The 17,524-nt window shown below is 40.1% G+C and overlaps 1 protein-coding gene across 1 annotated transcript in view; it reads right to left on the bottom strand.

The window, feature by feature from the left end:
- The window catches only part of LOC308239277 (vascular endothelial growth factor receptor kdr-like), a gene marked incomplete at both ends in the record, with an annotated part of 686,009 nt that overhangs the window by 499,867 nt on the left and 168,618 nt on the right, over nt 1–17,524 (bottom strand). Inside the window, 2 exons of the mRNA XM_080652065.1 lie at nt 13,970–14,142; nt 15,953–16,070. Of these exons, the coding sequence (XP_080508191.1) occupies nt 13,970–14,142; nt 15,953–16,070 (291 nt within the window). The remainder of the gene's footprint in view (nt 1–13,969; nt 14,143–15,952; nt 16,071–17,524) is intronic.

Genomic DNA, 17,524 nt, shown 5'->3' on the forward strand with positions numbered 1-17,524 from the left:
TGTGCATATCCACCACAGGTGCAGCAGCAAAAGCTGAGTCTGCACCCCCCCCCACAACTACAGAACTCTGGACATGATAGTCATGAATTCCAGAACACAGGCCTACTGAGCCCCATCACCCCAATAGACGGTTCCTGGGTGCTACTGTGAGTCCCCGCTTGACACGCGTGATTTCAATCAAGGGTGCAAGACAGCAAAAATTGGGACGCCCCCATCCATGGCTGCTGACTTCTAGACACCGCAGTCGTACCTTTCCAGCTCTCAGGCCTACATCAAGAGAACCCAAATAGCTCAAGTAGGGAGCTACACTAGATTACCAAGCCCAGGAGACCTGAGAGATCACACCAGTGGCACCATCCCCAAAAGAACCTGAGTATCAAACCAATCGGACCTACAATTAAAACGTTACAGCAAAACATGGGAAGACAAAAAAGTAATCCCCAAAGGAAAGAAAAGGAGGAATCACCAGAGAGTTGAGTTCAATTGAGGCTAGCAGCATATCAGAGAAAGAATTCAGAGTAATGGTTATAAGGATGTATAAACAGGTAGATGACAAATACACACAACTCAATGACAAATACACACATCTCAATGAGAACTATAAGGAGATGAATGAGAATGTCACCAACATGAAAAGGAACAAAGAGGAGATGAAGAAAGACATAGCTGCAATAAAGAACACAATGCAAGGCTTAAACAGTAGTCTAGAAGAGGCTGAGGAAAGCATCAGTGAATTAGAAGTCAAGGTAGGAAAAAACACACAGACACAACAGCAACTGGAAAGAAGACTTAAAAAGCAAGAGGAGAGCCTAAGGGAGCTTTGGGACAACACAAAATGAAACAACATTCGCATAATAGGGGTACTAGAAGGAGAGGAAGAGACGCAAGGAATAGAAAACCTGTTTGAAGAAATAATGACAGAAAAATTCCCTGATATTGGAAAGAAAAAAACTATGCAAGTCCAAGAAGTACATAGAGTCCCAAACAAGTTGAACCCCAAAAGACCGATACCAAGACACATCATAATTAAATTGGCAAACACCAACGACAAAGTAAGAATCTTAAAGGCTGCCAGAGAGAGACAGAAAGTTACCTACAAGGAATATCATATTAGAATATCAACTGATTTCTCAACAGAAACACACCAGGCCAGAAGGGAATGGAATGAATTATACAAAGTGATACAAAGCAAGGGACTGAATCCAAGAATACTATACCCAGCAAGGCTATCAATAAAAATTAAAGGTGGAATCAGGAGCTCACAGACAAAAAAGGATTAAGGGAGTAAAACAGCAATGCTAGAAATGCTGAAGGGTCTGCTGTAAAAAGAATAAAGAGGAAGTGAAGAATAAACACAGGGGTAAAGAATAAAAATGGCAACACACAAGTATCTATCAATAATAACTTTAAATGTAAATGGAATAAATGCCCCAACAAAAGATATAAGGTAATGGATTAGAAAAGAAAACATGACCCACATATCCCCTGTATACAAGAAACCCACCTCAGAAAAAAAGACGCACACAGACTGATGGTGAAGGGATGGAAAAAGGTTTTTCAGGCGAATGGAAATGAAAAAAGCTGGGGTAGCAATACTTATATCTGACAAATTAGATCTCAAAGTGAAGGACATAAAAAGCGATAATGAAGGCCACTTCATAAATACTAAAGGGAGCAATCCAACAAGAAGAAATAACTCTGGTAAACATATACGCACCCAATATAGGAACGCCCAAATGAATAAAAAAAAAAAAAAAAACAACTCCTGGAGGATATCAAGGGAGAGATTGACAGCAATACAATCATAGTAGTAGGAGACTTTAATACCACACTATCACCATTGGACAAATCCTCTAAACAAAAAATCAGCAAAGAAACATCAATCCTAAATGACTCACTAGACCAGATGGAATTAATTGACATCTTCAGAACATTTCACCCCAAGGCCACAGAATATACATTCTTCTCAAGTGCACATGGGTCATTTTCAAAGATAGACCATATATTGATTCACAGGCAAAGTCTCTTCAAATTCAAGAAGATAGAAATCATATCAAGCATCTTCTCAGATCACAGTGGCATAAAACTGGAAATCAACTACATTAAAAACAATCCAAAAAAATCAAACACATGGAGACTAAACAGCATGCTATTAAACAATGATTGGGTTACCAGAGTGATCGAAGAAGAAATGAAAACATCATGGTAACAAACGAAAATGAAAACACAACAATCCAAAATGTATGGGACACAGCGAAAGCAGTCTTGAGAGGGAAGTTCATAGCTCTATAAGCCTACTGCAAAAAAAACAAGAAACAATGGTAATAAATTACCTAACCCTACAACTCAAAGAGTTAGAAAGAGAGCAACAAGAAAAGCCCAGTGTAAGCAGAAGGAAGGAAATAATAAAGATCAGGGCGGAGATAAACGACATAGAGACCCCCCCCAAAAAAAAAATACAAAAGATCAACAAAACCAATAGCTGGTTCTTTGAAAGGATAAACAAGATTGATAAACCGCTAGTCAGGCTCACAAAGAAGCAAAGAGAGAAGACCCAAATAAACAAAATCAGAAATGAAAGAGGAGAAATAACAACAGACCCCACTGAAATACAAAGGATTGTTAAAAAATACTATGAACAACTCTATTCCAACAAACTGTACAACCTGGAGGAAATGGATATATTCCTAGAAAAATGCAACCTTTCAAAACTCAGTAAAGACCAATCTAAACATCTCAATAGGCCAATAACTGTGGACGAAATTGAAGTAGTCATCAAAAAGCTTCTAGCAAACAAAAGCCCGGGGCCAGACGGCTTCACAGGGGAGTTTTACCAAACACTCAAGGAAGAACTTAAACCTTTCCTCCTCAGACTATTCCAAAAAATTCAAGAGGAAGGAACACTTCCAAGCTCCTTCTATGAAGCCAGCATCACCCTAATATGAAAACCAGATAAAGACAACACAATGAAAGAGAATTACAGGCCAATATCCCTGATGAACATAGATGCTAAAATCCTCAACAAAATTCTGGCAAATCGGATTCAGCAGTGCATCAGAAAGATCATACACCATGACCAAGTAGGATTTATTACAGGGATGCAAAGATGGCACAATATTTGCAAGTCAATAAATGTGATACATCACATAATCATATTGAGAGATAAAAACCACATAGTCATATCAAATGATGCAGAAAATGCAATGTACAAAATCCAACACCCATTTTTGATAAAAATTCTCAGCAAGGTGGGAATAGAAGGATCATACCTCAACATAATAAAAGCTATATATGGTAAACCCACAGCCAACATCATACTCAATGGGCAAAAACTAAAACCATTTCCCTTAAGAAAAGGAAAAAGACAGGGATGCCCACTCTCACCACTCCTGTTCCACATAGTACTGGAAGTTTTAGCCATTGCAATTAGACAAGAAGAAGAAATAAAAGGCATCCAAATTGGAAAAGAAGAAGTAAAGCTGTCCTTATTTGCAGATGACATGATATCCTATCTAATTAAAGAGTGATATGCAAATTAAACATCACTCCGCTACACCCACAAGCCACGCCCACAAGCCACGCCCACAAAGCCAATCAAGAGTGAATATGCAAATAAACCCAACCAAGATGGCTACAGTCACAGAGAGCAAGAGGGAGGCATGGGTTTCCCCAGCAATGGAGGAAGCCTAGCTTTCTGCCTGCCCTTGCCGGCCTAGGCCTCCACTCAAGACTACAAAGTTTCAATGATAGAAGATACATAAACCCAAACAGAAATGGCGGCAGCCACGGAGCTGGAAAGAACAGGAGGCTAGGGTTGCCCACAGCGATGGAGAAAGCCAAGTTTTCCACACACCCTGGCCGGCCCAGGCCTCCGCTTAAGGCTACAAAGTTTCAATTATAGAAGATACATAAATCCCCCCAAAAATGGCTGCCGCCACGGAACAAGGGCGAAGGCTTGGCTCCGCTCCAGGCTACAAAGTTTCAATTGTAGAAGATAAATAAACCCCAGATACCAGGGCCTCCGCTTGTGCCACCAGGGGGCGTAGGCAGCCTGCAAACCACCCAGGCTCGCCCAGGCTGCCCCACACCCCAAGGGAACCCCCACCCTGATCCGGGACACCCTTCAGGGCAAACCAGCTGGCCCCCACACATGCACCAGGTCTCTGTCCTATCTAATAAAAGAGTAATATGCAGATTGACCATCACTCCAACACACAAGATGGCTGCCCCCATGTGGTCAAAGATCCTGCCCCCATGTGGACAAAAGATGGCCACCACAAGATGGCCAGCAAGGGAAGGCAGTTGGGAGGGACCAGGCCTGTAAGGGAGGGCAGTTGTGGGCGATCAGGCCAGCAGGGGAGGGCGGTTGGGAGGGACCAGGCCTGCAAGGGAGGGCAGTTGGGGGCAATCAAGCCTGCAGGGGAGGGCAGTTAGGAGTGACCAAGCCAGCAGAGGAGGGAAGTTGGGGGCAACCAGGCCTGCAGTGGAGAGCAGTTGGGGGGGGGACCAGGTCTGCAGGGGAGGGCAGTTGGGCGGGAATCTGGCCTGCAGGGGAGAGCAGTTTGGGGGGACAAGGCTGGTAGGGGAGGGCAGTTAGGGGTGACCAGGCCTATAGGGGAGGGCAGTTAGGGGAAAACAGGCTGGTAGGGGAACAATTAGGCATCAATCAGGCTGGCAGGGAGTGGTTAGGGGGTGATCAGGCTGGCAGGCAGAATCGGTTAGGGGAAATCAGGAAGGCAGGCAGGCGAGCAGTTGGGAGCCAGCAGTCCTGGATTTTGAGAGGGATGTCCGACTGCCCGTTTAGGCCCGATCCCTCGAGGGGTCCCAGATTGGAGAGGGTGCAGGCTGGGCTGAGGGACACACACCCCCGTGCACGAATTTCGTGCACCGGGCCTCTAGTAGTACATGAAAATCCCTAAAGACTCCATAAAAAAACTAATAGACTTAATAAATGAATTCAGCAATGTAGCAGGATACAAAATTAACGCCAAGAAATCTATGGCATTTCTATACACCAATAGTGAACTTACAGAAAGAGAGGATAAAAAAGCAATCCCATTTAACATCGCACCAAAAAATAAATAAATAAATAAGATACCTAGGAATAACCTTAATTAAGGAGGTAAAAGATCTATATGCAGAAAACTACAGACACTGAAAAAAGTGATAGAGGAAGACGTAAACAGATGGAAGAACATACCATGGTCATGGATTGGTAGACTCACCATTATTAAAATGTCCATACTACCTAAAGCAATCTATAGATTCAATGCACTCCCCATTAAAATACCAACAGCATATTTCACAGACCTAGAAAGAACTCTCCAAAAATTCATCTGGAATAAAAAAAAGATCCCGAATATCCACAGCAATCCTGAGAAAGAAGGACAAAGTAGGTGGGATCTCAATACCAGATTTCAAACTGTATTACAAAGCCACTGTTCTCAAAACAGCCTGGAACTGGCACAAGAATAGACATATAGACCAATGGAATAGAATAGAGAACCCATATATCAACCCAAACCACTATGCTCAATTAATATTTGACAAAGGAGGCATGAACATACAATGGAGTCAAGACAGCCTCTTCAATAAATGGTGTTGGGAAAATTAGACAGATACATGCAAAAAAATGAAACTAGTCTACCAACTTACACCATACACAAAAATAAACTCAAAATGGATAAAGGACTTAAACATAAGATGGGAAACCATAAAAATACTAGAGGAATCCACAGGCAGAGAAATCTCAGACATATGCCAAAGCAATTTCTTCACCAATACTGCTCCTAGGGCAATGGAAACTAAAGAGAAAGTAAACAAATGGTACTACATCAAAATAAAAAGCTTTTGCACAGCAAAAGAAACCATCAACAAACAACAAGAAAGACCACTATATGGGAGAACATATTTGCAAATGTTATCATTGATAAAGTTTTTGTGTCCAACATCTACAGGGTACTTATCCAACTTAATAAAAGGAAGATAAATTATCCAATAAATAAATGGGCAACGGACCTAAATAGAATCTTTTCAAAAGAAGACAGAAGGAAGGCCAAGAGACATATGAAAACATGCTCAAAGTCACTAATTATCCAAGAGATGCAAATGAAAACGACAATGCGGTACCATCTCACACCTGTCAGAATGGCAATCATCAACAAATCAAGAAACGACAAGTGCTGGCAAGGATGTGGAGAAAAAGGAACCCTCGAGCACTGCTGGTGGGAATGCAGAGTGGTGCAGCCACTGTGGAGAACAGTATGGAGTTTCCGCAGAAAACTAAAAATGGAACTCCCATTTGACGCAGTAATCCATTCTAGAAATATATCCCTAGAAACTAGAAACACCAATCAGAAAGGATATATGCACCCCTATGTTCACAGCAGCATAATTCACCATAGCTAAGATTTGGAAACAGCCTAAATGCCCATCAGCAGATGAGTGGATTAGAAAACTATGGTGCATCTACATAATGGAATTCTATGCTGCCATAAAAAAGAAGGATTTCTTACCATTTGCAGCAGCATGGATGGACCTGGAAAGCACTATGTTAAGTGAAATAAGCCAGGCAATGAAAGAAAAATACCACATGATCTCACTCATTTATGGAAAATAAAGAACATTATAACCTGATGAACAAAAAGATAGACACAGAGGCAGTAAAGCACTGATCAGACTGTCAAATTACAGCAGGAAGGCTGGGAATGCTGTTGAGGGGGGAAGAGATTAACCAAAGGACTTGTATCCATGCATATAAGCACAACCAATGGACACAAGACACTGGCAGGGGGGTGGGATGAGGGCATGTGACAGGGGGTAGAGGAGTCTGGGGGAAGTTCTGTGTGAAAAAAAAAGGAGATATATGTACTACTATATGTAATACTTTAAACAATAAAGTTATTTTTTTTTAAAAAGAAATTTGCCGAAACCGGTTTGGCTCAGTGGATAGAGCGTCGGCCTGCGGACTGAAGGGTCCCGGGTTCGATTCCAGTCAAGGGCATGTACCTTGGTTGCGGGCACATCCCCAGTGGGGGGTGTGCAGGAGGCAGCTGATCGATGTTTCTCTCTCATCGATGTTTCTGACTCTCTATCCCTCTCCCTTCCTCTCTGTAAAATATCAATAAAATATATATTTAAAAAATAAAAAAAAATAAAAAAAGAAATTTACTTTTACTTGAGATGTATGCATCAGAGTATTGGTCAGCATGTGTCTCTCCTACCTGTTTTTCTGGAAGGCAACCAAGTTGGTTGCTTTGTCTGAAAGTAAAAGTCTTTAATTTAGTGTTTTATGACAAGCACACAGGAAAAGTAGACTTTAGTAATGGTTATCCAATTAGAAAAGGAACTCCCTAAATGGAGCTTAAGGATTGTTCCAGAAAAGGTACAGAAATAAATGAAATATCTCAGAACTATAAATTGAAAATCAATGTATTAGGCCTCAAAAGATAAAATACTAAAGAATTGCCTTAAGACCCTGAATGACTTCCAGAAATTATTAGGGGATATTAATTAGTTAAGACTTACCTAAAAATCTGTACGGGAGAAATGACAAATGTATTCAATATACTTAGGGAATCCTGAGGGAGCTTTTATTAAGTGTATGCAGGGACCTACAGAATCAATTTCTGATTTTGTGGCTAGCCTCACTCAAGCAGTGAGACAGCAAATACAGCATGAAACAGCAGTTTGCAACCATCTAGAAAATCTAGATGCCAAGAGGTTTGGGGCCATCTAGTAAATCCTATTTTCCCTAAACCAAGGACACTTAAAAGTAAATGATTTGTATTTTGCCTCCCTAAACAGAGGGTAAATAGCTTATGTCAATGTACTCAGGGAAACTGATAAGCAGGAGAGATCAACCAAAGGACTTGTATGCATGCATATAAGCCTAACTAATGGACACAGACAACAGGGGATTGAGGGCATGAGTGGGGGGGTTGGGGGTTAATGGGGGGATTAGGACACATATGTAATACCTTAATCAATAAAGAAATTAAAAAAAAAGAAATCCAATTAGTATCATTTACTGTCCACACCCAAGGACAAATGAAGTTAGAAAATAAACCTTATTTCAGACTGATTTGAATTGGCAAATTGAAATAAGTGAATATTTCAGAGAACTTAGTTGACACCTACTAAAAAAGAAAAACAAATTACTACAGTTTTTATATTACACCCCTATAACTATACCAAAAAAAAAAATACTAGGCTAGAACCTATTCCTGGAGCATTAACTGTTTTTATTGATGGCTCCTCTAATGGCAAAGCTGCTTATCATACCATAAATTCAGACCGAGTCATCCAGACTAGTCACACTTCTGTACAAAGGATTGAATTAGAAGCTATCAAGGCTGCATTGCAGGATTTCCATGAGCCTCTCAATGTTATTTCTGATCCTGCCTATGCTGCTGGCCTGGTAAACAGAATTAAGTCTGCTTGATTAAAATGGTTCAGTGGCCAAAGTCTATTTATACTATTTGAACAGGTACAGTAAATTGTACAGAAAAGGCAATATCCCTTTTATATTACTCATATCAGGGATTAGACCACCCTGCCTCGTTCTTTAACAAAAGGAAATGCATATGTCGATCAATTAGTCACTTTGTTACAACAAGCCACAGAATCCCACCAGCTTTTACATAAGCCTACCAAAATGTTATCTAAACAATTCTCAATCAGTCAACAGCAGGCTAAACAAATTATCAAGTAATTTCCCACTTATATGTTACATCTGCCTCAAGGGCCTAATACAGGAATTAACCCCCGAGGATTGAAAAGAAACCATATCTGGCAAATGGATGTAACACATTATACTTCTTTTGGATGCCTTAGGGCATTACATGTCTCTGTAGATACATTTTAAAAAGTCCTTTGGGCTACTGCATCTACAGGGAAAATGGTGAAACAGGTCATTAATCATTGCCTAGTTGCTTTTGCCATCATGGGAATTCCAAAAATTGTTCAAACTGATAATGAACCTGCAAACAGAGGTTATCATTTCCAGCAGTATTGTACAATATGGAAAATTCAACACATTATGGGAATACCATACAATTCTCAAGGATAGGCAATTATAGAATGCCAACATCAGCAGCTGAAATCCCAACTTTAAAAACAAAAAGGGGGGATAGTGATGCTGGAGAAATCTCCTATAAGTAGACTACACTAAGCCTTAATTACTTTAATTTTTTTCACTTGTAGTGCTAATGGCAAGACACCAATAGAGCTACACTGATGTCATAATGAGCCAAAACAAAAAAAGGCTTGATCAAATGGAATGATACAGAGTCTGGTTATGGAAAGGTCACAACCCTTTATTAATCTTTGGTCAAGAATATGCTTGTGTTGCCAAAATCGGTTTAGCTCAGTGGATAGAGCGTCGGCCTGCGGACTGAGGGGTCCCGGGTTCGATTCCGGTCAAGGGCATGTACCTGGGTTGCGGGCACATCCCCAGTGGGGGGTGTGCAGGAGGCAGCTGATCGATGTTTCTCTCTCATCGATGTTTCTAGTTCTCTATCCCTCTCCCTTCCTCTCTGTAAAATATCAATAAAATATGTTTTAAAAAAAACAACAACAACAACAAAAAGAATATGCTTGTGTATTTCCAGAAAACTCCTCCAAGCTCATGTGGATTCCTGCAAGGAACATCAAACTCCAACATAGAGCCATGGAAGGAACTGACCAAATTAATGAGGACCTTGTACCTGGAGCCTCAACCTGTACCTGAAGCCACAGACAGACGACTACCCCAGCCCCAAATAGCAGAAGACACAGGCAAACTTACAGACTAATGCCTTAAATGCCTGACAACAATTTTAAAAGGACATGAAAGAATTCAATCCTTTTCATTGGATCTCCCTACATTTGCCTCTTAGCATAACCACTATTGTCTGTCCCATTCTTGGTCTTATATGTTTATTTATAGTCTGCAGATGTGGAATGAAGAGTCTTTAAAAAAACTTGAGCCCTACAGATGGCATACACTTTTCAAGATTTACTAAGAAAACAAAAAGGGGAAAATGCCAGAGGCAAAAGCAAACAGCAATTAGCATAAAAGTGCAAAAGAGACATTGGAAGACCAATGGACTTTGATATTCAGCCGTGCTGAATATCAGCACAAGAGTGCCCTCCTGTGATTACAATGGCTTGAGGTGATTTCCTGACCTGATAATTCTTACATGGTTTACCAAACTTTACCTTTGATCTGCCTGTATGCATTGCTAAAGGGAAAATGTGTATTCAAAGTAAACAAAAGCAGACGGGACCCAGTCTCAGTCTGCCTCTTCAAGAGTGCCTCTTCAAGAAAGAGGTTTCCACCTGGTCCCCCAGGCCTTCCAAAATTCATATTTCTTGTATAGCATTTTCATTTGGGTGTTGGCCCCTCCTGCAGATTCTGAACCCCGCCATGCAGGTCGCTGCACTTATGCAACAGTATATATGGAAGACACTTCTTGTTTTTCCAATCTTTATTTTCCTTTTTATCCATAGTAATAGATTTTAAAACCAAATGTGGTTGCTTATTTAAAGACTATGTTTTCTATCCTCCTTAGCAGCTAGGGTGACCATGTGTCCAAGTTCTGGTATATGTGCAAATCCCCTCTCATGCACTTAAATGATAGAACATGAGTTCTCCTTCACTACTTGGTGATAGAGAGCTATCTCAGACCACATGGATGAGAATGACACTTTAGGAATTGCAGAGCAACCAGTATCCTGGATCACTGACCAGGGTGGTTATGTATTATCTTGTTTAAGTTTTTATTTTATTGATCTTCATATATGTAAGCATATTTAAGAAATTATATTTACTTTGTTATATTAATATTGTTAATTTTTATTGAGGCATAATTGACATACAATATTATATGAGTTCCATGTGTACATAGTGATTTGATGGCAAGATACCAATATTTGTAAACACTGTAAAATGATCAACAGGTTGTCCAGTCGGTGTTATTTTGAGTCTCCAAAATGACAGCTAAACCTATAACTTTACTAACATGGAAGATTTACATGCAAGTTCTGGCTGCTTTCTAATATACTTTATAATACCTTGGGGAATTCACTTTCTCACTCTAAACCACAGCTTTGTCCCCTCCATCTTTAAAATGAAGAGGAAAATGGGGTGGGATTAGATGACCCTATACTTGGAACTATCTGGGTGACCCTAAGTGGGTTATTTGTTTTCTCTTGACACCTATTTCCTAAATTTTTATTTGGAGCTATTTTTTTCCCTTTTGGGATGGTGGGCTACTTCTGGTAGGCTGTGCTGCTATGCTGCTTTTCTATTTACTCTACTAGAGTATGGACAGGTTAAAAGAAGAAACCATAGTTATTCCTTAATCATGTATCCCATAGCCATAATGCAGGGCTATGAATCCCAGTCTGTATGGGTGCTTAAATCAGACTCATTACCTGATTCTTTTAGGACCAAAAAGTGGTCTCCATATTTATTTAGAAGTTGTCAGAGGATAGTGTAGGGAGCCAATGCAGAGACTGCAGACATATTTCCCTGCTCCCAACCCCACCCCATGCCTGCAGATCAACCATTTCTTTGGACGCAAATGGACTGTGGGAGCAAGTGTGCACTGGAATAAGAGAAGAAAACAAAGCTTCATCAGGCCATCATGTAAGGACATGGGGAAAGATATCATGGCTGGTGGCTAGCCCTTTACCTTATTTAGTTCACTATCTGCCATGAGCAGAGATATTATTTTGTCCTAAAAAACTATGAATTGAGTTTATCTAACAATGTGGTATCACTAAGGCATTAGTTGGAAACATAATAATAAAAACACACACACAAGAAAACATTAAAAAAAAAACACAAAAAACAGGCAACATGATCTTGAGAAAGCACAAACTACACAGCTTTTGACCAGAGAACCCCTAGGACCGATGGAAGGTGTTACTAGGTTTTTGTTGCTCTCTTTCTTTCCTCTTCAGATATCTTATTGATGAAATTCTGAGCCAAGGAATAGGTATAACAGAGAGGAAACATAAAGAAAGTGATAGTGGTGGGTAGGGATGTGGAATTTTGCTCTTTGTTTTGGCTTTGACATTTATTTGACTAGTTGGAATAAATGATGGTCTGTGTCCTGACATGTTACTTGATATAGAAACAATATCTTGGGAAATAGAGTACCTAAGACATGCTGATTAAGTAGTAATATTCAACAATTTTGGCAAAAAACTCTGATAAAAGATAAGGCAAAGGTGGTAGCAAAATATGAGACTTTATTCACCTCATGTGATTTTTATGACAGCCTTGTGAGGCATGTATCACATTGCTTATTTTAAAGACTAGAGGCCCGGTGCACGAATTTTATGCACTGGGGGGAGGGTCCCTCAGCCTGGCCTGCACCCTCTCACCGTTCAGCATCCCTCACTCCTTACCGCCTGCCTGCTCGCTGCTCCTTACTGTTCAGCTCCCTGCTCCTTAGCACTGCTGCAGAGGTGGGAGTGGCTCCCACCACCGCCGCTGCACTTGCCAGCCATGAGCAAAGCTTCTTTCTGGCTGAGCAGTGCTCCCCCTGTGGGAGTGCACTGACCACCAGGGGGCAGCTTCTGCATTGAGCATCTGTCTCCTGGTGGTCAGTGTGCATCATAGCAAGCAGTTGTTCTGGTCATTCTGCCTTAACGGTAGCTTAGGCTTTTATTATATAGATGATTAAACAGAATCATAAGAGGTAAGTGAATTGCTAAGTTCACATAGCCAGTAAGAGCTTGATACAGAGAATATGGGTTTGAGACTAGGTACTAAGGCTAAACTTCCCTTCATTATGTGCTCACTTGATTGCAAAGGTGACAATTGATCAGCCTAAATTGAGAGACTAACAGAGGTGGCAAAAAGTTACCACGTGCTTACCTCCATGTCCAAACGGGAAATTATCTAACCATGGCAATTGTAGTAGTGATGGGGATAGTGGTGGTAGCTGTTTTTAGTTTTTCAAATTAGCCTGCTCTTTTTGGTAGTGGAAGGCCCAGAGAAATCTAGGAAACATTCATAGTAAGGAAGGATGGTCAAATAACAGATAATCGATGGTTTATATAAAACAAATATGCTGAATAAGAACCTAGGAAGCTTTCCTCTTTCCCAGAACTTCTGTTCCTTTGCAAAGCTTTGTTGTTGAGAAAGAAAAGATGGGAAGGCATAATCCTAGAGCCACATAAGGACACATCTGGCTTTTCCTTCTCTTTCTGCTCTGTGATGAAATAAGACTAAAAATACAAAGGACCATTCTATCCAAGAATGGCTCTTACTTCTCATGGACTTCCCTTCTCCTTACCAGAAGCCCAATATGTAGGCAAAAGGTAGTGTAGGCTGCTCATAATAGCAGGAAGGTCTTCCACTGGAAGACAATGCAGAGACAGAGAGACTAAAATAGAGCAATGGTTTGGGGGAAGAGATAAACTAGCTAAGTAATATAAGTTTTCTAGCCATTAGATAAAATTGGAGTAAGGACATTATCAGGCAGACAGTGGCCACTGTGCTCAGAATGTATGATTTTATCATTTTGTTCTACTTTCAAGGGAAATCAGCAGCAGTGGATCTAGGATAAGAAATAATACAATAGAAAGAATATAGGCTTTTGAGCCAGACAACCTGTGTCCCAATTCCAGTTCATCAAGTTACCAAGCAAGTTACATTTCATGTACAGAAACAATTACCAAGATGGGGTTTGGGCTCTCCCTACCTCAAATGACATTTTCTTAATAAGAATAGACCAATTTTAAGGGTCTCTGGTAACAGAAAATAACAGGAAATGAATTTGTCAGAGCTCTGAAAATTCTATCAGCATAGAGGGTTAATCAACAAACATCTTGTGACCAAAAGCACCTTCAAAACACTTTTCCCTTCATAGCTGAGGTAGTTCCTATTGTATTCCTGTTTTGATTTTTTTCTTACACAATAGAGACAGGAACCTGGAATTTGTTGCATGGATTCCAAATCCCAACAACTCACCATTGACAATCAGTTGTATGGTGAGGTTTTTGTAGAGTCCATGCTTGCTGTTGCTCAGAGCAAAAGTGTAGTTCCCCGCATGCTTTACATTCACTTCCAGGATTGTGAGTTTGTACTTGACAGGGTCAAGTTGAATGGTATGGTTTACTAGGAGTGGTTTTCCATCTTTAAACCTGTGAGGCATGGGGAATGAATGGTTAGTACAGTGACAGCTTCTAGGACATACACTTTATACCCCAGGGACATTTTGATTATGCTTCATCATGACCAGTAAGGAGAGGTTAAACAGTAGAATCCTCTCTATAAAATTCTCAGGCTGGAGGAAATTTGTACAGACACACTGGTATTAAAAATTAAATCTGTCTTTTCTTTTTTCCTTAATAATAAAAACTTTTGGAAAGTGGCCTCACCTATGCTTCCACTTCCTCACTTTCCATTCATTCCTTAACACTTGAAACTCAGATTTTTCTCTCTGACATTCATAAGCATATTCTCCAGGTTTACCAGCAATGCCCTGCTTATCAAAGCCAGTGGCCTTCTCTCAGCATTCACAAACTTCAGATCTTCGAGAGCCTCTGGAACACTATTCTAATCATTGTTTCTCTTCTTCACTGACTCTTCTTCCATTTCCTTCCCCCTTAATTATGTTTCCTACAGAGCAAGAACTTAAAATACTTCAGCACACTGCTGAAATAAGGAAATGGGAGCTTTGGATAAGAAATTTAGGAGTTGCTAATAAGCTGAATATGTATAGGGTGTTGTGTAAATATCAATAATAACATAATAAAGGCTTAAACCCCCCAACATAAATGTTCCCCTGGATTTTGCCTTTGGGTTCTTTTCTCTGGATGCACTCTGCCTGGGTGCATTTATCCATTCCCAGTTGATGACTCTCCAGCTGACAGCTTCAACATGTAGTTCCAGTCCCATATTTCAAAATGTTAATTGACCATCTCTAAATAAGCTCATCCTGGTGTTCCTTTCCTGCTCCATTCACACTACATTTTCATCCTGATGAAACCCAGACTGGTAATAGCAGCACCAGTCTCACATTCCACCAAACTTGAAAATTGTGAAAGCACTTCTAATTTTTGGGTTTTGATTCATACATCTAATTGAATACTGAATCCTGGAGATTCTGCCTCTGCAATGTTTTCCAAATCTATTTCTTCTTATATCTCATTGCCTTCAAATTATCCAGGGCCATATAATGTCTCACAACTATTGCTGTAACCCTATAAGCTGGTAGCTATTTCTCTAGTCTTTCTCCATTTCAAACCATTTGACACACATAAGGCCACATTAATATTCCTAAATATTAGCATCAAATTTATCCCTCCTGACTTGAGTCTTTGATGGTTCTCTACTGTCTAATAAGCAGTAGAGATTTTAAAAAACAATAATTTATCATTTACTCCTTAGAGCAATTCTATACCAATAAAATATCACCACCCAAATTTTACAGATAAAGAAACGGAAACTTAGAGAGTTTAAGTAATTTGTTTGGTAACTTGATGAACTGGGAGTAGAACACAGGTTGTCTGGCTCAAAAGCCCATATTCTTTCTATTGTATTATTTCTTACTCTTCATGGATCTCTATTAGACTGGGTAAGATCACCTTCAAGACTCCTTCCAAATCTGAGATTGTGGAATTCTGCAATGGCCTTGGTACCTTCCCAGTCGTATTTCCTCCTCTCTTTTCAGAGTAGAAAACTCATTTTTCCAAATACATGAAAGATCAATAAAAGAAAGTGAAAACAAGCAAAGAAACCTATGGAGGAGAAGATAAAGCACTAATTTCTAGGGCTGTCAGTGCTCTGAAAGTAGGATTGGGGTTGAGTATATTTCTGAGTCCTCAATACTTAGCCCAGGGTCTGCTGCATAACTGACCTTCAGTAAGGATGTATTGAAGGAACAGGTGTTAAGGATGGGGATTAGACTCTGGGAAACAGAAAACACCCAGGATAGAAGGCCCTACTTACCAGGTTACATTGGGATGAGGGAAAGCATCCACTCTTACTCCCATTTTGAGCATACTTTGTCCAGCTGTCACCTCATAAATGCGGCTTCTCTTGTAGTTCACATTGAGGAATGATTTCTCTGGAAGTAGAACAGGGAAGGAATCAGAAGAAGGTTTAACTGAGTCCCAATTTTGTTCACACTTCCCATTAGCAATCACATCCTTCCAAGCCCCAGAGGGATCAATCTTGATTATCATAAGCTGGTGTTTCTCAGTGTGGATTGGAGGGAGGCACTGTTGGAATTTTTAAAGGGATAAATCTTTTTTTCATTTTTCTTTTTTTAAATCTTCACCTGATATATTCGTTGATTTCTTTATTCTTTTTTGTTGTTGACAGTATTACAGATGTCTCCCATTTTTTCCCTTTTTGCTCCCTCCTACCCAATCCCTGCCCCACACCAGGCCTTCCTCATACTATTATCTGTGTCCATGAAATATGCATATATGCATATATATCATTTGGTTAATCTCTTCCTGTATCCTCCCATTCACACCCTCTCTGCCTCCCCACTGAGATCTGTTATTCTGTTCTATGCATCCATACCTCTGGACCTATTTTGTTCATTAGATTCCACATATAAGTAAGATAATATGGTATTTGTCTTTCTCTGAATGGCTTATTTCACTTAGCATAGTAGTCTCCAGGTCCCTCCATGCTGCCTCAAAGCGTGAGAGATCCTTCATTTTTACAGCTGCATAGTATTCCATTATGCAAATGTATCACATCTTTTGTATCCACTCATATACTGATAGTCACTTGGGCTGTTTCCAGATTTTAGCTATTTAAATAATGCTGCTAAGAACATAGGGATGCATTTTTTTTAATTTAAATTCTTTATTTGTAATACTTTATTGCTTAAAGTATTACATATGTCTCCTTTTTCCCCCATTGACCTCTCCCCATCCATTCCCAGCCCCCAGCACATGCCCTCACCCCCCTACTGTCTGTGCCCATGGGTTATGCTTATATACATGCATACACGTCATTTGGTTGATCTCTTACTCCCTCACCCCCCACCTTCCCTCTGAGGTTAGATGATTTGTTTGATGCTTCTATGTCTCTGGATCTGTTTTTGTTCATCAGTTTATGTTGTTCCTTATATTCCACAAATAAGATCATGTGATATTTATCTTTCTCCGACTGGCTTATTTCACTTAGCATAATGCTCTCCAGGTCCATCCATGCTGTTGCAAATGGTAAGAGTTCCTTCTCTTTTATAGCAGCATAGTATTCCATTGTGTAGATGTACCACCATTTTTTAATCCACACATCTGCTGAAGGGCACTTAGGCTGTTTCCAAATCGTAGCTATTGTAAATTGTGCTGCTATGAACATAGGGGAACATATATCCTTTCTATTGGTGTTTCTGATATCTTGGAATATATTCCTAGAAGTTGAATTATTGGGTCAAATGGGAGTTCCATTTTTAATTTTTTGAGGAAATGCCATACTGTTTTCCACAGTGGCTGCACCAGTCTGCATTCCCACCAGCAGTGTATGAGGGTTCCTTTTTCTCCACATCCTCGCCAGCAC

This window comes from Plecotus auritus, assembly GCF_963455305.1.
Source record: "Plecotus auritus genome assembly, chromosome: X".
Lineage (NCBI taxonomy): Eukaryota > Metazoa > Chordata > Mammalia > Chiroptera > Vespertilionidae > Plecotus > Plecotus auritus.